This window comes from Scylla paramamosain, chromosome 9 (assembly GCF_035594125.1).
Source record: "Scylla paramamosain isolate STU-SP2022 chromosome 9, ASM3559412v1, whole genome shotgun sequence".
NCBI lineage: Eukaryota > Metazoa > Arthropoda > Malacostraca > Decapoda > Portunidae > Scylla > Scylla paramamosain.
In genome coordinates, this window is record NC_087159.1 from 10,547,501 (window position 1) to 10,570,000 (window position 22,500).

Sequence of the window (22,500 nt, forward strand, 5' to 3'; positions counted from 1 at the left end):
ATCATAAGTACTGTACATAATTAAAAGCTAGTATTAACTATAAAAAAGGTAAAAAGGCAGACAAACAGACAGACAGAAAGACAGACAGCTAGTCAATTCTGTACGTGGACAAGCAAACAGAGTGACAGATAGACGAGGCACACACAAAAGATTTGACGAGAAAAAATCTTCGCTTTGTTGTTTAATGCGGAGATTCTTTCTTTGCCAATAAAAAGAGAGCTTGCATAAATTCGTGAATGCATTACAGGAAATGTCTTCAGATAAAACAATTTAAATTTCTATAGAACAGCTACAGAAATATGTCACTTTCCTTCCATACTTAGAGAATCTGGTGTGGGAAGAGGATTATCACCATTGCAACACGGAAAAAAAATTAATCTTGTTAGAGAATTCTGATGTGGTAAGATTATCATCATTGTAACACGGAAAAAATTAAGCGAGCTGTATAATCTTGTTCCCTACTTTTAATGGTCTTCTCTAGGAAAAAAAAAAAAACACCACCAGTTTATTACATTACGGAAAACTTTTAATCCTCTTTTTTTTTTCACCCTTGACGTATGATCCCCGTCACGCTGGCTCTAATTATCCGCCTTCGTATTGATTATCCTGCACCTTTTACTTCAGACCAGACAGGGGAGTTCATCACAAGTAGCCTTGTAAGTGACACCGTGTGAAATTGAGATGCTGTTCATTTCTCCTTTGTATATTACTTTGTGTTCAGCAGTGAGCGAGTTCCTTTTCCTTCACGTATTCAGAGGCAAGCGGGTTCTATAAATATCGGTGAAGTCATCTTGTAATTAAACTCCTCCCCAAGTCACCTTTGTTTCCTGTTCCCATTGAGTTACGAGCTGCTTTGTTTATTGTTTCTCTTCCCTCTCTTATATTTTCCCTTTTCTGTTTTTTTTTCTTTTTACTTTCCTTTTTTTTTTTAACCTCTCTGCTTCACTGGTTTGCCTTCATACTGTATTTACTTTCTTTCCTTTATATTTTCCTCTCTCTCCTTTAGTCGTAAAAATTGCTTCACTGAATCTTTTGCAACATATTTTTTAAACACATTGCCTTCCTCTTCGTCCTCATTTCAATCTCAGAATTACTACACAACCTTTAGTACGTTTTTGTTTTCATCCTCACCTTTCTCTTCCTCCTGCTCATCATCACCGCTATTTATCTTCTGAATGTCTTCCTCTCATCTTTCCCCTCCTCCTCCTCCTCCTCCTCCTCCTCCGCCTGCTCAGCTTCCTGCCTGCCAGACACGCTTGTTGGCAGCCTCTGTGGTGGCGAGGCGGGGGTCGCAGGTGCATACTAGGCCAAGGATGGTGCCGCGGAGGGGAACGGGAGGCGGGAGGTGCTGTGCCGTGCGTGTGATATGATGTGAGGGTGAAAGACTGGCCCTCTCTCTCTCTCTCTCTCTCTCTCTCTCTCTCTCTCTCTCTCTCTCTCTCTCTCTCTCTCTCTCTCTCTCTCTCTCTCTCATCAGTACTGTACAATGCTTCAAAATTGGAAGAACGCATAAAAAATAAAGGTTCGCTGAAAAAAAAAATAATACAATAACTTTTCAAATCCAAATAATGAAGTGGATTTTTTTTTTTTAAGAAATAGCTCTTGAAAAATTAACAAAACAAATGTTAAGTTAAATACAAAACACATGATAAATACAAATTACATGATAAGTACAAGATACAAAATAAATAATAAATATGAAATAAATGATAGACAAAATACTTAAAAAAAAAAAAAACATTCCAATGACGAACTTTATATAACAGAACGACCTCAAAAAAAAAAAAAAAGAAAGAAAGTAAAACAAAGGACGACATTAAATCATCATCATCGTCATCATTCTCTGTCAACGCGTGGCGGAAAAAATCACGGGTTGAAGCTCGGATTTAAACTGTTAACCCAGATGTCACGGTGGCGATTGTGAGGCAGGATATTTGAACATTTGTAGCGATGATTAAGTTGCCTTTCATTGATAGCACAGTAGATCACTCGGCTTGTGCATTAATACCAGTCATAATATTATCAGTGTATTTTAAACCTTTGACTGCTTTTTGGTACATATTTCCTTAATGAATCTTCATTCTGAGACATCTTTACTTGTTCTTTAGCCGCCTCCAATCTTTAAACTGAGTAGATATTGCAAAATCTATTCTTTTTGCATCCCTTGCTTGTTTGTAGATGCTTATAAAGACTTCATGCATTAACTGTTTCGTATCGCAGTGAAAAATTAACCGTTGCAAAGGACGGTCAACTAATTAAAGTAAAAATGATTGACCTCATTGCTCCTTCAGAGAAAACGTACAATTTCTGAGTAACAAAACCAGTCCGAGAAGATAATAGCCACGCCAGACCTACACTGCCTCATGAAGCAATGGTTCTTTCCTGATACCTGTTAACTAGAGCGAGAATATTTGGGATTTTGTTAATTTTGAGGCAGGTTACCAGTCACTGTACGTTGAATAGTGTTAGATGTATTCGTAAATTGAAGCCCATCGCTGTGAAATCTCCATATAGACACAGACAGAGAGAAAAAAAAAAAAAAGACATGGATTTATACATACAGACAGGCAGACAAATAAGAGACAGGCTTAGCACTCTTAGTAACATAAATTCAACATTCGAAACCTCCTATTCTGACTTTGCTTTTAAGTCATTTTATTTATTCACTTCCTTTATGTTTTATGTAAGAGGGACATTGGCCTGGGGAATAAGAATAAAGTGTTCTATTTTATTTGTTTTGTTTATTCTATAAGTGGCATTCGTAAGATTTATTTGTTTATTTACTTTTATTTTATTATATTTATTATCTATCTTCTTCTTCTTCTTCTTAGACAAGGGGACTGGCCTCAGATTTTGTTTCCAGGTGCAGTGTCTTTCCCATGCCAAAAAGCCCCGTTATGCAGCTAATACAGGCGTGCCCAATAAGGCGTGCAGAATACAGTCATCAGTACATCACAGGGAGGTTCGCGCGGCGCAGGCAGCCTCGTCTTGGCCGTGACATGAGATGCGCTGTGATTTTTTTTTTTTTTTCTTTTGTAATTCCATGTAATTTTCTGTCCATGTCTCTCTCTCTCTCTCTCTCTCTCTCTCTCTCTCTCTCTCTCTCTCTCTCTCTCTCTCTCTCTCTCTCTCTCTGTTTCACCTTTCCTTTTCACAGTTGCATCGTTGCCTGATATCTTTGTTATACGATTTAATTTCCTGTCTCTCTCTCTCTCTCTCTCTCTCTCTCTCTCTCTCTCTCTCTCTCTCTCTCTCTCTCTCTCTCTCTCTCTCTCTCTCTCTCTCTCTCTCTCTCTCTCTCTCTCTCTCTGTCACCTTCCCTTTCACCGTTACGTGACCTCGCCTGTCGCTGGAACACAAGCAGGAAATAGGACTCCACCGCAATCGTCCTTAACAACAGGTTGCATAGAGGAGACGAGGGAGGGAAAGGAGGCGGCTGGCTGGTAATAAAGGGAGCAGGTAGAGCAACTCCCTTTGTCACGGATCTGTTAAATTGAAGTGAAAGAAATTGCCTTTATAAATTCCCTGACTACTTTCTCGATTGTATACACTTCAAAGGGAATACGTGACTCTCGTGAGGTGTTTTGCAACTCGACTCTTGTATAATTCATTGGAGAGAGAGGGAAAAAAAAAGGGGGGGAAATATCCTTCAATAGATTTAGGTTAGGTTGTATACGAAAATAGAAAATATTAGTTAGTCTACATAGCAAAAGAGACAGATGAGATTAGAAAAAGAATATGTATAGAAGAGCAAGAAGAAGAAGAAGAGGATGATGATGATGAGGAGGAGGAGGAGGAGAATAAATAGGAGGAAGATGAAGAGGAAAAAGAGAAAGAAAGATAAGAAAGAAAAGAGACGTAGACTAACATAACGACGAAATATAAATAAACCAATAAGAATAGAAGAATAAAATAGACGAAATCAGATACGAAGTCACGCATTCACTGATAGAAATAGAAGAGGACAAGAAAAGAATATTATCGCTGTCTTTCTGCCATGGGAGGGAGGGAGGATGGGGGACGCTGCGGGGAGTGGTTGGGGTGAATTTAATGGCTGTGAATGAAGAATGATGTTACCCAATGCCAGAGGAAATATCTCTATTGCATGGCGACGACAGTGACAGCTCCATACACACAGACAGACAGAGGCAGGCAGATAGATAGATAGATAGACAGTAATGGGAGATATGTGTGTGTGGGGATGGGAAGGGTGACAATGAGGTTTTTAGCAATCTCTCTCTCTCTCTCTCTCTCTCTCTCTCTCTCTCTCTCTCTCTCTCTCTCTCTCTCTCTCTCTCTCTCTCTCTCTCTCTCTCTCTCTCTCTCTCTCTCTCTCTAATGACTCGCAAGAATCGTTTCCGTATCCATTTTGATTTTTTTTTATCAGCAATTCTTTCTTTTTATTTCTCCAAGGATTTTTTTCACGTAGTCATTCACACACACACACACACACACACACACACACACACACACACACACACACACACACACACACACACACACACACACACACACACACACTTGTATACTCATATCATTTGTCAAGTCTACACACACATGCGCGCGCACACTTACGTAACTTGTCAAGCTTCCACACACACACACACCCTGCGGTCAGTGTAACCATCAAGGAAAAAATGCGGCTGTGATTACGCCTAACCTTGGCAATATTGCATTTCCTTTTCCTTCATATAGCTCACCTAATTTCTTTCCCTTTGATGTTTTTACTCTCTCTCTCTCTCTCTCTCTCTCTCTCTCTCTCTCTCTCTCTCTCTCTCTCTCTCTCTCTCTCTCTCTCTCTCTCTCTCTCTCTCTCTCTCTCTCTAATATAAATGCAGTCGTAAAGTAAAGGAAAACTCTCCATTATCCTTTTAGTTAGATTTTCTTCGTAAACAATGAATATTTTTCTCTCATTTTCTCCGTCGTAAAATGTTTTGCATATAACCACTTTAATTTGCAGTTCAGACTGGAAATTTATCACTCGAAACACAAGAATTAAATACAAAGAAAGAAAACTTAAGGTAAACAACCATCCTTGCATCATCTTTCATCCCTCCGTTAATAAAAGGAAAGAAATCATAGAAAACGGAAGTGTTTTTTTAAAGAGAAACTTGAAAAAAAAAATAATAATAATAATTCATGGCAGTCTCCGCAAGATATTATTATTATTATTTTTTTTTTTAAGTAATTTTAGCGTGAGGGAAAAATGACTTTGAACTCTTATACCGGAAGGTGAGATGACGTGAAAAACAAAATACCAACAAAAATAGCGCAAGAGATGGAGGAGGAGGAGGAGGAGAAGGAAGAGCAGGAAGAGTAGGAAGAGCAAGGGTGAAGAGAAAGGAGATGAGGCGAGGAAGCAAAACACGTTACTTATCTAACACCCTTTGTCACCGCCGCGCCCTCCCTCACTCTCGCCCACACCCGTACATCCACCGCCGCCCACCCGCCCATCATTGCTCACCCGCCCCGCCCATTGCCGCCCACACGTATACAAATGCGTCATCCCACTGTTGCTCTCTCTCTCTCTCTCTCTCTCTCTCTCTCTCTCTCTCTCTCTCTCTCTCTCTCTCTCTCTCTCTCTCTGATTTACCTTATTCAGAATTATTTTTCTCTGTGTTAGCTGTCTGTTCTCTCTCTCTCTCTCTCTCTCTCTCTCTCTCTCTCTCTCTCTCTCTCTCTCTCTCTCTCTCTCTCTCTCTCTCTCTCTCTCTCTCTCTCTCTCTCTCTCTCTCTCAAGACTAAATCCTGCACATCATCATTACAAACAAACATCGTAAGAACCAAAACAAAATCTACTACTACTTGTTTTTCTTTTACCTTCCATTGTGTTTTCTCTCTCCATTCAGCATCATAACTTCAAAATATTCATACTAACGTCGCGGAATCAGCCCACAGGGACAACATTCGGGCCAAGACACTTTGAGGCGACAAGTGTGCGCGGCAGAGACACAGGGACGTAATAAGGAAGTGTTGACGGGACGAGGCGCCGCAAGTGTGTTGTTGATTGCAGAGGATTTTTGCGGCATTCGTGTCATTTTAACTCATTCTGGTGAACGCGCGTGCTTTGTTGTTTTTGTTTGTTGTTTTTCTTCTTTTCTTTTGTGCTGTGTCGTGTCTCCCTCGTCCGTACTTGTGTCGTTCCCTGTCTTATACTTGTTCGTTTATTTTTGCTGTTCTTTAATTTTTTTTATTATTATTTCCTTCTCTCTTTTTTTATCTTCCGTCTTTCCATCCTTCCTTCTTTCTTCTTCCCATCCCTTCTTTTTTTTTCCTTCCTCTCTCTCTTATCTTACCTTCTTTTCCTCCCCATTTCCATTTTTTCCTTCTCTCATTCCCTCCTTCATTCATTCATTTTCCATTTCCTTCCTATTATTTCTTCCTGCCTTTCTTTTTTCCTTGTCTTCTTCCCTTTCTCATCTTCACTTATACCTACCCTTCTTTCTTTCTTGCTCTCTTTCTTATGTTTGTTTTATAAACGGTCAGTGCTGTGTGTGTGTGTGTGTGTGTGTGTGTGTGTGTGTGTGTGTGTGTGTGTGTGTGTGTATACACGTATGACTGCAAATTCCATGAAAGATGTTTAGTCTATGAATCATGACTGGCTATGCTATTTTTTCCCCCTCCTCCCCCTCGTTTTTTAATCTTTTTATACCTCTCATGGACAACCCTTCATCCTACAACCACCACCACCACCACCACCACCTAAATTCCACACATGCACCCTCACCACCACTACCTCCATACCTCCCTCTCTACTCAGTCCACCCTTCCATCACACACACCCTTAGTCACTCTCCCATTACCCACCACCCACTACACCCCACTATCATTGAGCCCCTCGGACCCACCCCTTCGCTGGCCGGATGCGATGGGCGTGGGGGTGGTGGGAGGAAGAAGGGGTCGTGGTGGTGGTGGTAGTGGTAGTGATGGTGGTGACGGTGACTCACTCTGCCCACGCCTGCACGCGCCACTCATTGGAAAGATAATAAGAAATAAAGAGAAAGTTTGTATGCAGTGTCACGTGATTTAGTTAAGTTAGTCAGTCAGTCAGTTGGTTAGAAAGTTGATTAAGGGACTGGTCAGTGTCACTAAGAGAGAGGAAGAGAGTGTCAGTTAGTTACGGTCAGTCAGTCAGTCAGTCAGTCAAGCAAGTTAGCCACAGCTTGCTTATTTATTTGTATGCTTTGTTTCAAGTTAGCAAGTCAGTGGAGAGGCAAGAACGTAGTACCCAGCCACAGTCAGCAAAAGAGTAAGTCAGCAAGGGAGGGGAAGGACCTACGCAGTTGTGTTTATAAAAAAATAGCAGGATGTTGAATAAGGCTTGAAGCGCCGCCTCTTACGTAGGCAGTGTTTGTTTGCTTCTGTAGTGTTTGTTCCTTTGTTTTATGAGCGTGTGGAGGGAAGATGGTGCTGCCTGTGTGTGTATGTGTGTGTGTGTGTGTGTGTGTGTGTGTGTGTGTGTGTGTATGTTAATCAGCCATGCACGCCACGTCCTTGCACATCCGCCTCGCCGTGTCACAAAGTTGCAAGGGTCCACGCGGCGTCTTACAGAGGTGCCCGTCCCATAGATCACCTCGCCACCCTCGTAACTAACAACTTGCAGCCTCCTCCCTCAACCTCCCGCCCTCGAGACGCGCTTTTTGGTCACCCACCCCTCGCCCCACGCCCTTCCCGCCCTTCCCGCCCTTCCTCTCGCCCGCAAACAACAAGACAACAGAAGAACAAGGGCGCGGTGGATGGGTTGCGGCGCCCCGACTCTTCTTCCTCCTCCTCGCGCCGCTAGACATTCCCTGCAGCTTATGTTTTGCGCTGGTGGTGGTGGTGGTGCTGGCGGTGCTGGTATAGGGGCGTGAACGTGAGTTAGGCAGGCGTGACGTGACCTAGTAACACACACACACACACACACACACACACACACACACACACACACACACACACACACACACACACACACACACACACACACACACACGCTTCCTGTAGCCTTGGGGGTTAGATGGTGTAAGGGAAAGGTAACGCAGGAGTAAGACAAAGGTACAAACATACGCTTGGCTGACGCGAACTCCACGAGTACCTCACCAGAAAAATGTAAAATTCATGTATATAACTTTTTTTGTGCGAATTTTATTACTAATTGTGGGTGTTTTTATCACCTTTTGTGCACATTTTATTACTATTAGTGCACAGTTTATTGCTTAACATACCTTGTTGACGGCGTTCCCGAGCCTGGCATGGCTGGTCTGGTGTGCCTGGTTCTGGAGTTTGACGTCGTGCCTTGCCTTTTTGTCGGTGTCTGAGGGAGTATCCGCGGATCGTGACAGCTGCTGGACGTCGCAGGAGTTCTTTCTTGTGTGGGCGTGGGACAAGAGCCAGACGGCGGAATATTTCAAGGAAGCTAGCGGAATTCGAACCTATGTCACCGTCTCTTTAGAATACATCCACACATCCACGCCTAACCCTCGAGAGACGGACTTCATAACTTTGGATAATTCGGAGACTATACTGAAATGCAACAGCTTTCCTGACTGTTATCATACAACACCAATAGTTTGATAGAAAATAAAATATTAAACTATGCATATCCTTTCCTTGTTTACAGTCTATGCCAAGGTGATAATAACCTCTTTTAGTGTAGAGAATTAAGCACTGGACTGTAGGATGCGATGGTTAGTCATAGATTTGTAGCTGGTGAGAGTAAACCCAAAACAGCACGTCCAATGGATTCTGATGAGACTTTACTGGTGTGTTACTTTTGCTGCAGCTTATTTGTATGTTAAATATCTGAAACATTTGAAACATTTATTTATCACTAGTATTTGTACTTGAATGATATGATATAGTGCAGGGTTTTCAAGATACATGCTAGTTAGCCTTTGTAAAATAAATAGTTTTAAAGGGAAAGGTACTGAAGAACGATGACAAAACATAAGATAATAGAAAATAATAATAAAGAAGATAATACTTTTTTTATGTAGAGGGATCACCGGCCAAGGGCAACAAAATAAGAACATAAGAACATAAGAACATAAGAAATAAGGGAAGCTGCAAGAAGCGACCAGGCTTACACGTGGCAGTCCCTGTATGAAACACACCTACCTATTTCCATCTGCTATCCCCATCCATAAACTTGTCTAATCTTCTCTTAAAGCTCTCTAGTGTCCTAGCACTAACTACATGATTACTGAGTCCGTTCCACTCATCTACCACTCTATTTGAGAACCAATTTTTTCCTATCTCCTTCCTAAACCTAAATTTTTCAAGCTTGAACCCGTTATTTCTTGTTCTACCCTGGTTGCTGATCCTAAGAATTTTGCTTACATCTCCCTTGTTATAACCCTTATACCACTTAAAGACTTCTATCAGGTCCCCTCTTAACCTACGTCTCTCTAGAGAATGTAAATTTAACCGCTTCAACCTCGCTTCGTAAGGAATACTCCTCATCCCCTGTATCCTTTTAGTCATTCTCCTCTGTACTGATTCTAATAGACCTATATCTTTCCTGTAATGTGGGGACCAGAACTGCACAGCGTAGTCTAGATGAGGTCTGACCAGCGCCAAGTATAACTTTAATATTACTTCCGGCCTTCTACTTTTAACACTCCTAAAAATGAATCCTAGTACCCTATTTGCCTTGTTTCTGGCTTCTATGCATTGTTTCCCTAGACGGAGTTCAGAGCTAACTATAACTCCTAAATTTTTCTCGTACCCTGTACCTACCAGAGTTTGGGTGTTTAATGTGTACCTATTGTGTGGGTTTCCTCTACCTACGCTAAGCACTTTGCATTTATTGATATTAAATTGCATTTGCCATCTATCCGTCCATTCATTCGTTCTATCTAAGTCTGTCTGCAAGGCGATGGCATCCGCTTCTGACCTAATTAATCTACCTATCTTTGTGTCATCCGCAAATTTACTAACATCGCTACTAATTCCACTATCCAAGTAAGATGAAAAAGGTTCACTGACGTGCCAGTCCCCTAACAGAATCAGAAATGATTGTCAAAAATTGGAGGATAAGTGTCTTGAAACCTCCCTCTTGAAAGAGTTCAAGTCATTGGAAGGAAATAAAGAAGAAAAATATAAGATAAATAAAATATGCTATACTAAAGAACAAAAGCTAGATGATACAAAATACAAAATATATGTTACTTATGCTGGTGTGGAGAAGTGCCACCAGTGCTGTTTGCACCAGTGCCACACGCAGTACTCAAAAGTCCTCCATATGTCACCCTGCAGACTTCCTGGTTCCCTCTCCCCTTAGCCCAATTTTCCACCGCGAGGGACACAGACTTCACGCTTAGTTGGTATCACTTATTAGACTTTTTTTTTCCTTCCCGTTCAGTCAAGCAGAGTAAGTAGTGCGTGTTTTAGCAGACAAGTCACAAAGAAGTGTTCCGGAATACCTACTTACTGATACACAATTACGGCTAATGATTCTACATAACTTCACCGTGTCTCCTACTTTCGTTTTCATACTTAAGTTTCGTTCTTTTGTTGTTTAATGTAGGGTTGCATCTAATACCTTTTCATTTTGTATTTTCGAACTTTCTTTTCTTTTTTTGTGGTGTTTTCTTTTCTTTTCTCTTCCGCTGCTTTTTAATATTACTGCTTTCTTTTCCTGTTTGTTTTCGTTGTGATTTTTCCTTTCTTTTCTTTATCATCATCTTCTTCTTCTTCTTCTTCTTCTTCTTCTTCTTCTTCTTCTTCTTCTTCTTCTCCTTCTCCTTCTCCTTCTCCTTCTTCTTTTTCTTCTTCTTCTCCTGTTATATACTCAAGTCCTTCACTAAATTCTTCATTGTTCCATTCCTCCCACCACTTAATTCTCCTCCTCCACTCGACGCGTTGCCACACACACACACACACACACACACACACACACACACACACACACACACACACACACACACACACACACACCACGGAGGCAGTTAAGATTTGATGAGGACATAATGAAGAGAGTTTGACAAGGAGGAGGAGTGGGTTGGTAGGTGAATAGGCTCTCTCTCTCTCTCTCTCTCTCTCTCTCTCTCTCTCTCTCTCTCTCTCTCTCTCTCTCTCTCTCTCTCTCTCTCACCCGTGGAGGGGAAATCAAGAAGCAAACTGCGCCAACAATTAAATTTAATCACCCTCACCCTAAAATCTCGCTTCCCAAAAAACATAAAAACCACAAAAACTCTAATTTGCAGACATCTAGGGAAGAAAAAAGGACAAAAAAGCTTCCAAAAGACCCAGAGAGCGTGACTTAGACGAGACGGGAAAATAAAGACTTAAAAAGGGGAACATTCCATTGGCCTTAAAAAAACAGAGGAAGAAAATGCTATTAAAATTCCTTTGATACTTGTAAATATCGCTAGAGTGGAGAGAGAGAGAGAGAGAGAGAGAGAGAGAGAGAGAGAGAGAGAGAGAGAGAGAGAGAGAGAGAGAGAGAGAGAGAGACTGTCAGTTTTGGTGAGGCATTATGACAATTTAATTTCAGACCATCCTTTCTCTTTCCCCTTAAAGGTGGTTGTGGCAAAGAAATAATTTATCACCGCTATCTTTACCACCACCACCACATCCACCACCACCACCACCACCACCACCACTATCATATTTTCCGGCACCACCATCTTGACAGACTGTTCTTTCTACTACTACTACTACTACTACTACTACTACTACCACTACCAGTCTCACTACTACAAATGGCAGCATTGTATTGTAAGTAGCAGTAGACTCAAGTTGAATAGATGAAATTTGAAACTGCCTCTAGAAAGGAAAGTAAAGAGGGATGGCGGGAAGGGGAGAGAGAGAGAGAGAGAGAGAGAGAGAGAGAGAGAGAGAGAGAGAGAGAGAGAGAGAGAGAGAGAGAGAGATGAATGTCGTCGAGGAGAAGCTTGTCCTCAAGGGAGTTGGAGGAACGAAAGAGTGTCTCTCTCTCTCTCTCTCTCTCTCTCTCTCTCTCTCTCTCTCTCTCTCTCTCTCTCTCTCTCTCTCTCTCGTCTCTCAAGAGAATCAGTAATTCCTTAAAGTATCGACCGGGATCTTGAGTGTCAGAGAGAGAGAGAGAGAGAGAGAGAGAGAGAGAGAGAGAGAGAGAGAGAGAGAGAGAGATAAATGATGACTGCACGGAAAATAATGACCCGTAAAGATAGCGAACAAATTTGAAGGAGAAAATACTTATATTATTAAAAGATTTCTCAGTAGTAGTAGTAGTAGTAGTAGTAGTAGTAGTAGTAGAAGAAGTAGTAGCAGCTTCCCTTATAGTTTTTTATCCTTATTCTGTTTCCAGTTCTACGTTCCCACAAAATTTCCCCTTAAAAAAAAAGAGGAGGAGGAGGAGGAGGAAAAGGTGCAGTAGTAGCAAAGATATAAAACATGGTGATATTAATAAGAGTAAAAGATATAAATAAAAGTAACAGCAATAATAAAAGCGCTGAGGAGGATGCGAGAGGGGAGGGTGTGTGTCCACGTGCAGTGAACTCACCCCACTGTGGCTGAGGACGTCTGAGTGCTCCTGATGCATTGTGGGGGCATGTGGGAGATTTCACAGTCTTTCCCCCCCTTCCCCTCCTTCTCTCCTCCTTACTCTACCTCCTTCTACTCCTCCTCTTTCGTGTTGTCCAGAGCACTTGAGTCCCATTCAAGTATTCAACCGATCCTCTCCACCTCCCCACCTGCCGGAACAACAACAACAACAACAACAACAACAACAACAGAAACAGGAACAGCAACAGCAACAGCAGCGACGACAAAAACACCAACGTACCATCACCACCATTACTACCACTGCTGCTACTATTACTACTATTACTATTACTACTACTACTACTGTTATTGTCATCGTTGCTACTGTTATTGATACTAAAAATGTCAGAAGAACAATAACAATAGATATTGCTGCTGCTGCTGCTGCTACTACTACTACTACTACTACTACTACTACTACTACTACTACTACTACTACTACTACTACTACAACGCCTAAGTCGTAACTCGCAATCACGCTGCTCTCTCTTTTTTATCTTAACGACCTCCGTATCCTTCCATTCTTTTTTTGTATTTTTCCTATTGCGCACACGTTTCTCTCTCTCTCTCTCTCTCTCTCTCTCTCTCTCTCTCTCTCTCTCTCTCTCTCTCTCTCTCTCTCTCTCTCTCTCTCTCTCCTCACACCAATGTTTTGTTTTCTATTCTAGCTCCATTTCCGCCTCGCTTTCCTCTTCCTTCACCGCAGCCGCCACCTCCTGCTCCTCCTCCTCCTCCTCCTCCTCCTCCTCATTCCATCCTTCCCCTTCTATTAGCCATTCACTTCCTCTTGCACCTCCTGTATGTAACTCTCTCTCTCTCTCTCTCTCTCTCTCTCTCTCTCTCTCTCTCTCTCTCTCTCTCTCTCTCTCTCTCTCTCTCTCTCTGTCTCGCGGGACGGGCGTGGCAGCGTGAGGGTCTTTCGCCGGCTTGGTAACAGTGAGAGGACTTGCCGCCAGGAATTCGAGGAACGCGATGATTTGTATTCCCCGCGTGTGATCCTCTGCTTGCTGCGCCTCGCTGTTTCCACGTCACCTTGGCGGTTCACGGAAACTAAGGCGCTTGTTCCGGGTGGCCTGGGTGTTTATGGGATGTTCTTGAGGGATTAGGGCGCAGGAGGAGCAACAGGAGGAGGAGGGAAGATGGTAGAGAGGAGGGTAGATGGATGGATGGTTGGGGGTAAGAGGCAGACGTGCGGATGAGTTTTCAGGGTTAAAAATATAGAAGCTTGTCGACCTTTCCGTTTCTTCTCTTAGCGGGGGCCTCTTAGAGAGAGAGAGAGAGAGAGAGAGAGAGAGAGAGAGAGAGAGAGAGAGAGAGAGAGAGAGAGAGAGAGAGAGTCTTAAAGGGAGTGAAATACGAGGAGCGCATATTAAACTGAGATCTTAAAGGGAAGTGGTAAGTGTATGCACCTCTTTAATAATAGTACCGTGGACCGCTGGTGGCATCCGTCACATCAGAGTGAGAGAGAGAGAGAGAGAGAGAGAGAGAGAGAGAGAGAGAGAGAGAGAGAGAGAGAGAGAGAGAGAGAGAGAGAGAGGTATGTGCGTTATGTGAATGTGTTTGTGCATATGAGTAATTAACATGAAAAAAAAAAACATACCACGTACAAACCACCCCAAAGCAACACTGATTCACCAGACCAAAGAATACATCATACCAACACAAGCAGAGGTCGCTGAAACTCGCCCATCAGTCCGAAGTGAGGATGAGATTCCACCTTAAGACAGCTATGTTTGGGTACGGCATCTCCTCATCTCCCTCGCCCATCTAAAAGTAGTCCACAAATAGACGAGCCTCGCCCTATCAGATCACTTCATGTTTTCCCCCCTCGCGTGTCCCAGCCTATGACCACTACCTGCCTGACGAGGAGGAAACACGGGGGGGGGAGGTATAGAGAAAGAGGCTCGGGAGGGAAGCTCTGAAGGGTATGAGGGTTAGTGGAGGGTGGGTATTGGAGGGAGGGTACTGGGTGGGTGTTAGGGTGGGTTAGGGCGTCCAGGGGTGGGCCAGGGTGGGTTATTGAGGCTGTTACTTTGAGGTACTTTCCCAGACCCCCGCGGCAGTGCAGAGAGGAGCTTAGGGCGAGGTTGGTAAGGCAAGGTGATTAGTGCGGGAATGTACTGGTGGTTGCCTCCCTCTCTCTCTCTCTCTCTCTCTCTCTCTCTCTCTCTCTCTCTCTCTCTCTCTCTCTCTCTCTCTCTCTCTCTGACCACCACATACTGCTACAAGGAATTTTTCTCGCTCTCTAACTTTTTCTTGGATTTTTTTTTCCTCTCTCGTTCTCTTCCCTCATGATAATAGACCAATCTTTTCGTCTCCTTCCTTTCCTTCCTTCCTTCCTTACTTCTTTCCTTCTTCCTTCCCTCGCGAGCTGCAAATCCATTATTACCGACTCTTTTCCTTCTTCTCCATGCCTCCTTCCTCTCTCGCTTCGCCTCCTACTCCTCCTTTGCTATTTTCCTCCCTTCCCTCCTTTCTCCTCCTTCCCTCCTCCCTCCCCGTGTGTATATGAGTGACACCCGCTGGCCGCACACACTGAAAGAAAAATAGGAAGCATTCAGTATTGCTAGGGGTGGCTGGAGGGGGCGGTGGTGGTGGTGGTGGTGAAGAAAAGCTGGCAGTGTGGTAGTGTTTTGTGGTTTCGGATAAAAGTTGTATTCGTGATTGTTGTGCTGGTACTGGCGGTGGTGGTGGTGGTGGTAGCGGTGGTGGTGGTGGTGATGGTGGTGGTGTGTGCCTCTTGCTATTCACGTCACTTCCCTTTTCCCCTCCCCACCTTCCTTTATTCCCGTCTCTCTTCGCGTCCCTTTTCCCTCTCTCCACCTTCCCTCCTCTCCCTACTCTTCTCTCTTCTTCCCTCTCTAGCTCCCTTCCTCCCTCCTTCGCACGTTCATGTCACAAAAAATATACAATTTCCTCTCGTCCCTCTTCCGCGAAAATAGAGACGGCGCTTCTTTCCCTCTTGGTAATATTAGAAAGTGTGTGTATATGTTCAGGGAATTTCACCATTAAAAAGAGTTGTAAATTTCATGAAGCTGGTGACCATGAGGAGATAATTTTCTGTTATTTAGTTGTGGTATTTCCCATTTTTCTTTTTTTTCTTTTTTTTTCTTTTTCAAATATGGTGGTGGTGTTTTTTTTTGTTTTTTGTTTTTTTCGTTCCACTATTTGCAATAAATGTCGCGATTAGAAAATAGTTTGGCATCTTGAAAGTTGTTTAGAGTTAGATGACTTTTTTTTATTGTTATTTATATCATTGTTGTTATTTCGTGTTGTTTTCACTGTTATTTATATTATTGTTATTTTCTGTTATGTTCACTATTAGGAAAGAGTGTGATATCTCTTAAGTTATTCTGAATTAGGTGCCAGTTACCTTTATTGTTATTTATGTTATTGTTGTTATTTCGTGTTGTCTTCACTATTAGAAAAGTGTTTGAAATTCCTGAAGTTCAAAATAGGGTGAAAATTGTGCTTCATGTTATTTATAGTGTTATTATCTCGTATCGTTTTCACATGTGTTAATATCATTTTTTTTTCTCTCTCTCTTCCTCAGGTAAGATGGAGACGCGATGTGCTGAGAGGGAACGAGAAGGGAGAGAAGAAAGAGAAGATTAGACAGAGGCTGGAAAAATATACCGCCATTCTTCTCTCCTCTTTCCTTCCCATTCTCCTTAAGGCTAAGTGAATTCTCATCCCTGTGTTTGTTATTCTTCTGTTTCTTACAAGCCTTTTTTTTCTTTTCTTTTTTGTATCGGTACAGAATTCTCGTAATCCTATCATCATACTACGTTGCCGCTGTTTTGGTGAATTCCTACCACTGTGCTTGTTTTTTTTTTTCTTTTTATCCTTTATAATCTTTTGTTGTGTGAGTTCAGTATGCTTACTTTCATGTGGTAAGGAACTTTATTTATTTCATTTTTTTTTCATTTCGTTGGTTGTTATTGCCATTGTTGCTTTCGTTTCTCTCTCTCTCTCTCTCTCTCTCTCTCTCTCTCTCTCTCTCTCTCTCTCTCTCTCTCTCTCTCTCTCTCTCTCTCTCTCTCTCTCTCTCTCTCTCTCTCTGCCCCCTCCCCGTCAGTACAATTATCTTTCCGTTGGTTTGTTTCTAGTGATACATAATTTTCGTATAATTTTGTCTATCTCTCAGTTCTGTCTACCTTTCTTTGTCTTTTTTAGTTTCTTATTATATTTTAGTTACCTTTTCCCGCAACAGACTACAAATTTTAGAATGTAGAGGGGAACAAAAATGAAAAAAAAAACAAATAAACAAAAAAAAAAAAAGAAGTCGCCATTTTGCTTCTGACTTTAATTAAGGCCCCGTTTGAAACTTTTATATCCCACGGAAGGGAAATTTTGCTCGCGTGGGGCGGAGATTGTGGCGCGATGCAAGCTGCTGCCGCCGCCCGCCGTAATGCCGGGGTTGCTTCGCGCTGGCTGGGGACACATTACCTTCGGGGGGCTAGTGCATAGGGAGGGAAGGAGGGAGGGAGGAAGCGTGCACTGAGCGATAGGGAGAACCATGGTTAGATTCCCTTAGAAAATAAGAACGTAAGAAAATAAGGGGAGCTGCAAGAAGCCATCAGGCCTACACGCGGGAGTCTGCATGAAACACTTATTTGTCACCTGTCATTCCTATCCATAATTTGTCTAATTTCTTCTTTCCCTAATAATTCAGAATTAACAACCTGATTACGGAGTCTGTTCCATTCATCTAGCATTCCACTTGAGAACCAATTCCTTCCTATCTCTTTTGTAAATTGAATTTTATCAAGATTTAATCCATTATTTTTTTTCCTACTGACCCTCAGAAATTTGCTTTTGTCACCCTTGTTTTATCCCTTATACCACTTAAAAACCTCTGTTAGGTCCTCTCAACTTACGTATCTCAAAGGAACGTAAATCTAAAAGCTTCAGTTTCCTTTCGTAAGAAATAATCTTTATCCTCTGTATCTTTTCAGGCATTCTCTCTTGTACTGACTCTAATAGACCTATATCCATCCCGTAATTGTAATATGGGGACCAGAGCTGAACATCATTACCTATACAAGGGCTGATCAGCAATAAATATAATTTTAATATTACTTCTACTTTTAGCGCTCTTAACGCTCCCATGTAATTGTGGAGGTGAATATGAAAAAGGCGCACCAGTTGTGTTGCCATTCTTGTCTCTGGAGTCTTGTCTTGTCATGACACTCCTCTCATGAAACAGTCCCAAGTCGTAGAAGGGCAAAAAAATAAAAGAATATCATCTTGGTCGAGTGCAAGATCACTGTATTGCTCTTTGTTGTGATTGCAGCGACTGATTCTGAAACAATGACCCAAATATTCCTGGACAAAGTCGATTTAACATTATAGCGTCATACAGGACCCCAGACCAAGAGCTATGTATGTTACAAGAGGGTGTGGCTGACCTGGTATGTCTTTCCTCTCCCCCTTCTCCTCCCTCTCTTACTTATTTTCCACTTCTCACCTTAGAAACGAGGGCAACACACTCGTATAAGTAAAGTGGAGGCCGCAGTGGTGATGGTGGTGGTAGTGGTGGTGGTAGTGGTGGTGTAGGTGCCTCACTAGTGTCATTATCAAGTGAATTATCCTAAATTGAGTTATGTGGACCAGCCGTGCATTGAGTTACACACACACATACACACACACACACACACACACACACACACACACCGCGTAGTGTAGTGGTTAGCACGCTCGACTCACAACCAAGAAGGCCCGGGTTCGAACTCCGGGCAAATGGGCGTGCCTCTTAATGTGTAGCCCTTGTCCACCTAGCAGCAAGTAGGTGCGGGATGTAACCCGAGGGGTTGTGACCTCGCTGTCCCGGCGTGTGGTGTGTCAGTGGTCTCAGTCCTACCCAGAGATCGGTCACTATGAGCTCTGAGCTCTTTCCGTAGGGTAACGGCTGGCTGGGTGAACAGCAGACGACCGTAGGTGAATCACACACACACACGCACATACACACACACAAACATGTTACGGGTCTCCGCGCGGGGGCTGTGAACGTGTTATATAAGTTGGGGGAGGTGTTATTATATTCACTACCAGAAATTCGTGTGTTAAAATAACGTGTTTACACCTCTTTGCCCCAAATTTGCAGATGTTTTCTAGCTCCTGGAGTTGAATTCATAAATGTCGGCGTGGGAAGACTTTTTTTTTTTTTTTTTTTTTTTCTCCTTCATGAAGCTTAAATTTATAAATGTCGCAATGAAATGTATTTTGTGACCTCTAAAGTTAAATACATAAATGTCGTCGTGAGGGGATGCATTTTTTACTCCTAAGCTTAAGTTCATAAATGTCGCGGCAGGGAAGATGTATTTGAACTCCTACACTTGTATTTTTGTTAATGTCGTGACGGGCTAACATGTTTTTTTTTTTTTTTTTTTTTTTTTTTTTTTTACTTTTTGCAGTGCCAGCCTCTTTACGCAACGGAGAGAAAAAAAAATAGTAAAAATTACGTTGAATTAGTGCACTTACATAGGCCGGAGTGTAGTGAACATGAGTATCATAACTACTTATATAACCACCGTTACGTGCGTCAGGCTTTACGAGAATAAGGAAGAATGGAAGGCCAGCAAGATGTCACACAGATACATACAGCGGGCGGCGCCAAACTGCCTTGGGAGTGACGTGCGGGAACCCATAGAAAGCGTCACGGAGCAGTAGAGCGGGGTGACTGAGGCGCCGCAGCTTATGGGATAACCTGTTGCTTGTTTGTGTTGTCATTTCTCGGAATAGAAAAACAAGGGTTACCGGTACAGGCCGGTTAGCAGTAGCGTGTTAGCATAGGAACATAAGGGAAGTAGTTATAAGCCAGTAGGTCTACACGTGCCACTCCCTGTATAAAGCATACCTACATGATTCTAGATCCACTTTTCGTCCCTATCCATAGTATCTAATTCTTTAAAGTTCCCGATTGACTTGAAACCAGCAATCTGATAACCGAGTCTATTCCTCTCACCTACTTCTATATTTGGGACCCAACTTTCTCTATATTTCTTTAAATCTAACTTTACCCAGCCTGAACCCGCTGCTTCTAGTCCTATCCTGACTACTAACCCAGAGGATTTTATTTACATCACGCTTGTTATAATTTGTTACGCCAGTTAAATGCCCCTATCAGATTCTCTCTTAATCTACGCCTTTCTAACGCTTCTCCGGCGCAGGCTACCGGGTTAATATTACTCAGAGTACCAGAACATCAAGAATTACATTGTACAGGACGATTAGTAATTGCATTAGAACTTATCATTACAACAACATTAAACATGATGCGTACTGTTAGTGAGAGTGATAGCTATGACAGTCATGACCACAAAAATAATAGTAGTAATAATGATGGTAATAATCTTCACCACTTTTTAACCAGTGGTGATGAAATGAGTGTTCCAGCATGTGTCTAGTGGCGTGGCGCCTCATCACATACCACCACCACGACCACCCATCAGCCGCACCCAGACACATTCAGAATACACAACACCACCACCACCACCGCCGCCGCCAGCACCACAACAAAGCTGTAATTACGATAAGGCACCACACACACACACACACACACACACACACACACACACACACACACACACTCTTAACAACAACACTATGTATACTCTAGCAGACATTCCAAGTTTATTATATTCTACGTAATAAATCTTCACACGCACACACACACACACACACACACACACACACACACACACAGTTGCTCATAAGACATGGTGGCACGATGATATATATATGAGATTACAGAACCAGTCGTAAACTCATGAATTTACCAACAGTTGTGCGCTCGTGTGTGTGTGTGTCTGTGTGTGTGTGTGTTTGTGTGCGTGTGTGTGTGTGTGTGTGTGTGTATGTGTGTGTGTGTGTGTGTGTGTGTGTGTGTCTGTGTGTGGGGCGTGCCAGCAGACTGACGCTCGCCCGGTGTGTCCTCACTGTCCTCGTCCCGCTGCTGGCCTGGCGATAGACACGTCCGAGCTACAACAGAGGACAGAGGACACTGAGGGGGATAGAAGGGTCACGTCTTTCACACACACACACACACACACACACACACACACACACACACACACACTCACTCGTAGTACTTATTGAAACCATGCAACACATGGACAGTGACATTCGCTCCTATCAAATTCTCTCTCTCTCTCTCTCTCTCTCTCTCTCTCTCTCTCTCTCTCTCTCTCTCTCTCTCTCTCTCTCTCTCTCTCTCTCTCTCTCTCTCTCTCTCTCTCTACCAAATTCATTGCAGTATTTTTTTTTTCATTTACTAAGGGCAGTTATTTATTCGTGTTATGTGAAATTTCGAGTCATACCCAACAACAACAACACGATAAAAAAAAAAGTGGTATGAAAGTAAGAAAATTATTGAATAAAAAGTGTGAAAATTGGAGTCATTTAAAAGAGAGAAGTGTTTGATTATTAAAAAGTGCGATGAGAGTCAAAGATTAAAGTGGTAAATAAGTGAGAAGAAATGGATATAAAAGTGAGGTAAAAAGTGGTGTCTGTCCTGAGCATGTATAACTAACACACACACACACACACACACACACACACACACACACACACACACACACACACACACACACACACACACACACACACATTCAACCTTGAGTCTCGCCATTTACATTTACGACTTAATACCAACATCGAGTTACGGAAAAACACCAAAACATCACCACGTACTCGTTTACGTCACTGGCAGAGAGTCTTAGTCAGATAAACAGGAACCCCTTAAAAATTTTGTTGTCGTATTGGGTTTCACTTAACTGTTAATCATCTAAATCCAAGGCGCCGTGAGTTCAACTAATTATATAGCCTACGTTCATAAAATAAGATAAATAAACACTTCCCAGCAGCTGCTCTTAAGGTCGGAGTATAATTGATGACGTGTCTTATGGCTCTCTGCACTAATCAAGGTTAAGATAAAGGAATTATTTACTAGACGTGACTATCTTTAACCCTTTGCCTGCGATATGCAATAATTCACAACACTAAAAGTAATGTACGGAGTCTTTTGAAGCATCCACAAGAAAGAAGGAAGAAAAGAATAGATTTTGCAATTTCTAGGCCTGTATAATTTTCGGAGGTGGATGCAGATCAAGAAAAGGTATCTCAGAGTGGTTAATGATTTAGGAAGGATGTGTCGAATAGTAGTGAAAGGGCTAAGACAATACCGTAGGATAAATGTTCAGATAAAGAAGTTATTTACTAAACATGACCATCCTTAACACAAGATCGTGGGATAAAGGAGTTACATAAAATATTTATAATAAAAAGAAAAGACGGTATATTTTGTAACGAAATATTATCATGTTTCCGAAAAAAAAAAAAATTCATATCGACATTAAAGTGGAGAGAAAAATTTGATCGTGACACTTAGCCATAATTTGCCGTAAAGGAAAGAGATTAAAATTTCATTATAGATTTGGAAATACGGTTCGCAAAAACGTAAACTGGATAGATAGGTAGGTAGGTGGGTAGGTGAGTAGGTAAGAAGATAGATAGACAGATAGACGGATAGATAGATAGATAGAGAGATACAGATAGATAGAAAGTCCCATTTTTTTTCATAGAAAGGGAGATAGACGAAGATAAATAAAATTAACATTCAGACATATAAAAAATGCAAAGCAGGATTCCCATCACACGTGCAATTTTCCCTCACAAAATGACACAACGTAGAGGTAATTTCAGCAGACGAACAAGGAAATATAGAGTAAATCATGATATTTTAAGGAAGTAATATTCAAGGAGACAGACACTCAGGCACTCAGACACTCACGACAACGGTACACGCTATAAATTTTACACATTAACATCCCTCCTCCTCCTCCTCCTCCTCCTCCTCCTCCTCCTCCTCCTACCACTCGCTTAACATTCCTCTGCTGAAGTTATGAGATCATGGGGTGGAATTCAAGGAACCTGCACGGAAGTATGTACCGCTGTTACTTCATGTTTATTTCAGTCTTAGGGGGGCAGAAT

General features: G+C 42.2%; 1 protein-coding gene across 1 annotated transcript in view; it reads left to right on the forward strand.

Moving 5' to 3' along the window:
- The window catches only part of LOC135103561 (uncharacterized), a 114,873-nt gene extending 95,172 nt beyond the window's left edge, over nucleotides 1–19,701 (forward strand). The window contains exon 3 of the mRNA XM_064010003.1: nucleotides 16,061–19,701. Coding sequence (XP_063866073.1) covers nucleotides 16,061–16,122 — 62 coding nt within the window. The 3' untranslated portion in view covers nucleotides 16,123–19,701. The remainder of the gene's footprint in view (nucleotides 1–16,060) is intronic.
- Nucleotides 19,702–22,500: the final 2,799 nt, after the last annotated feature.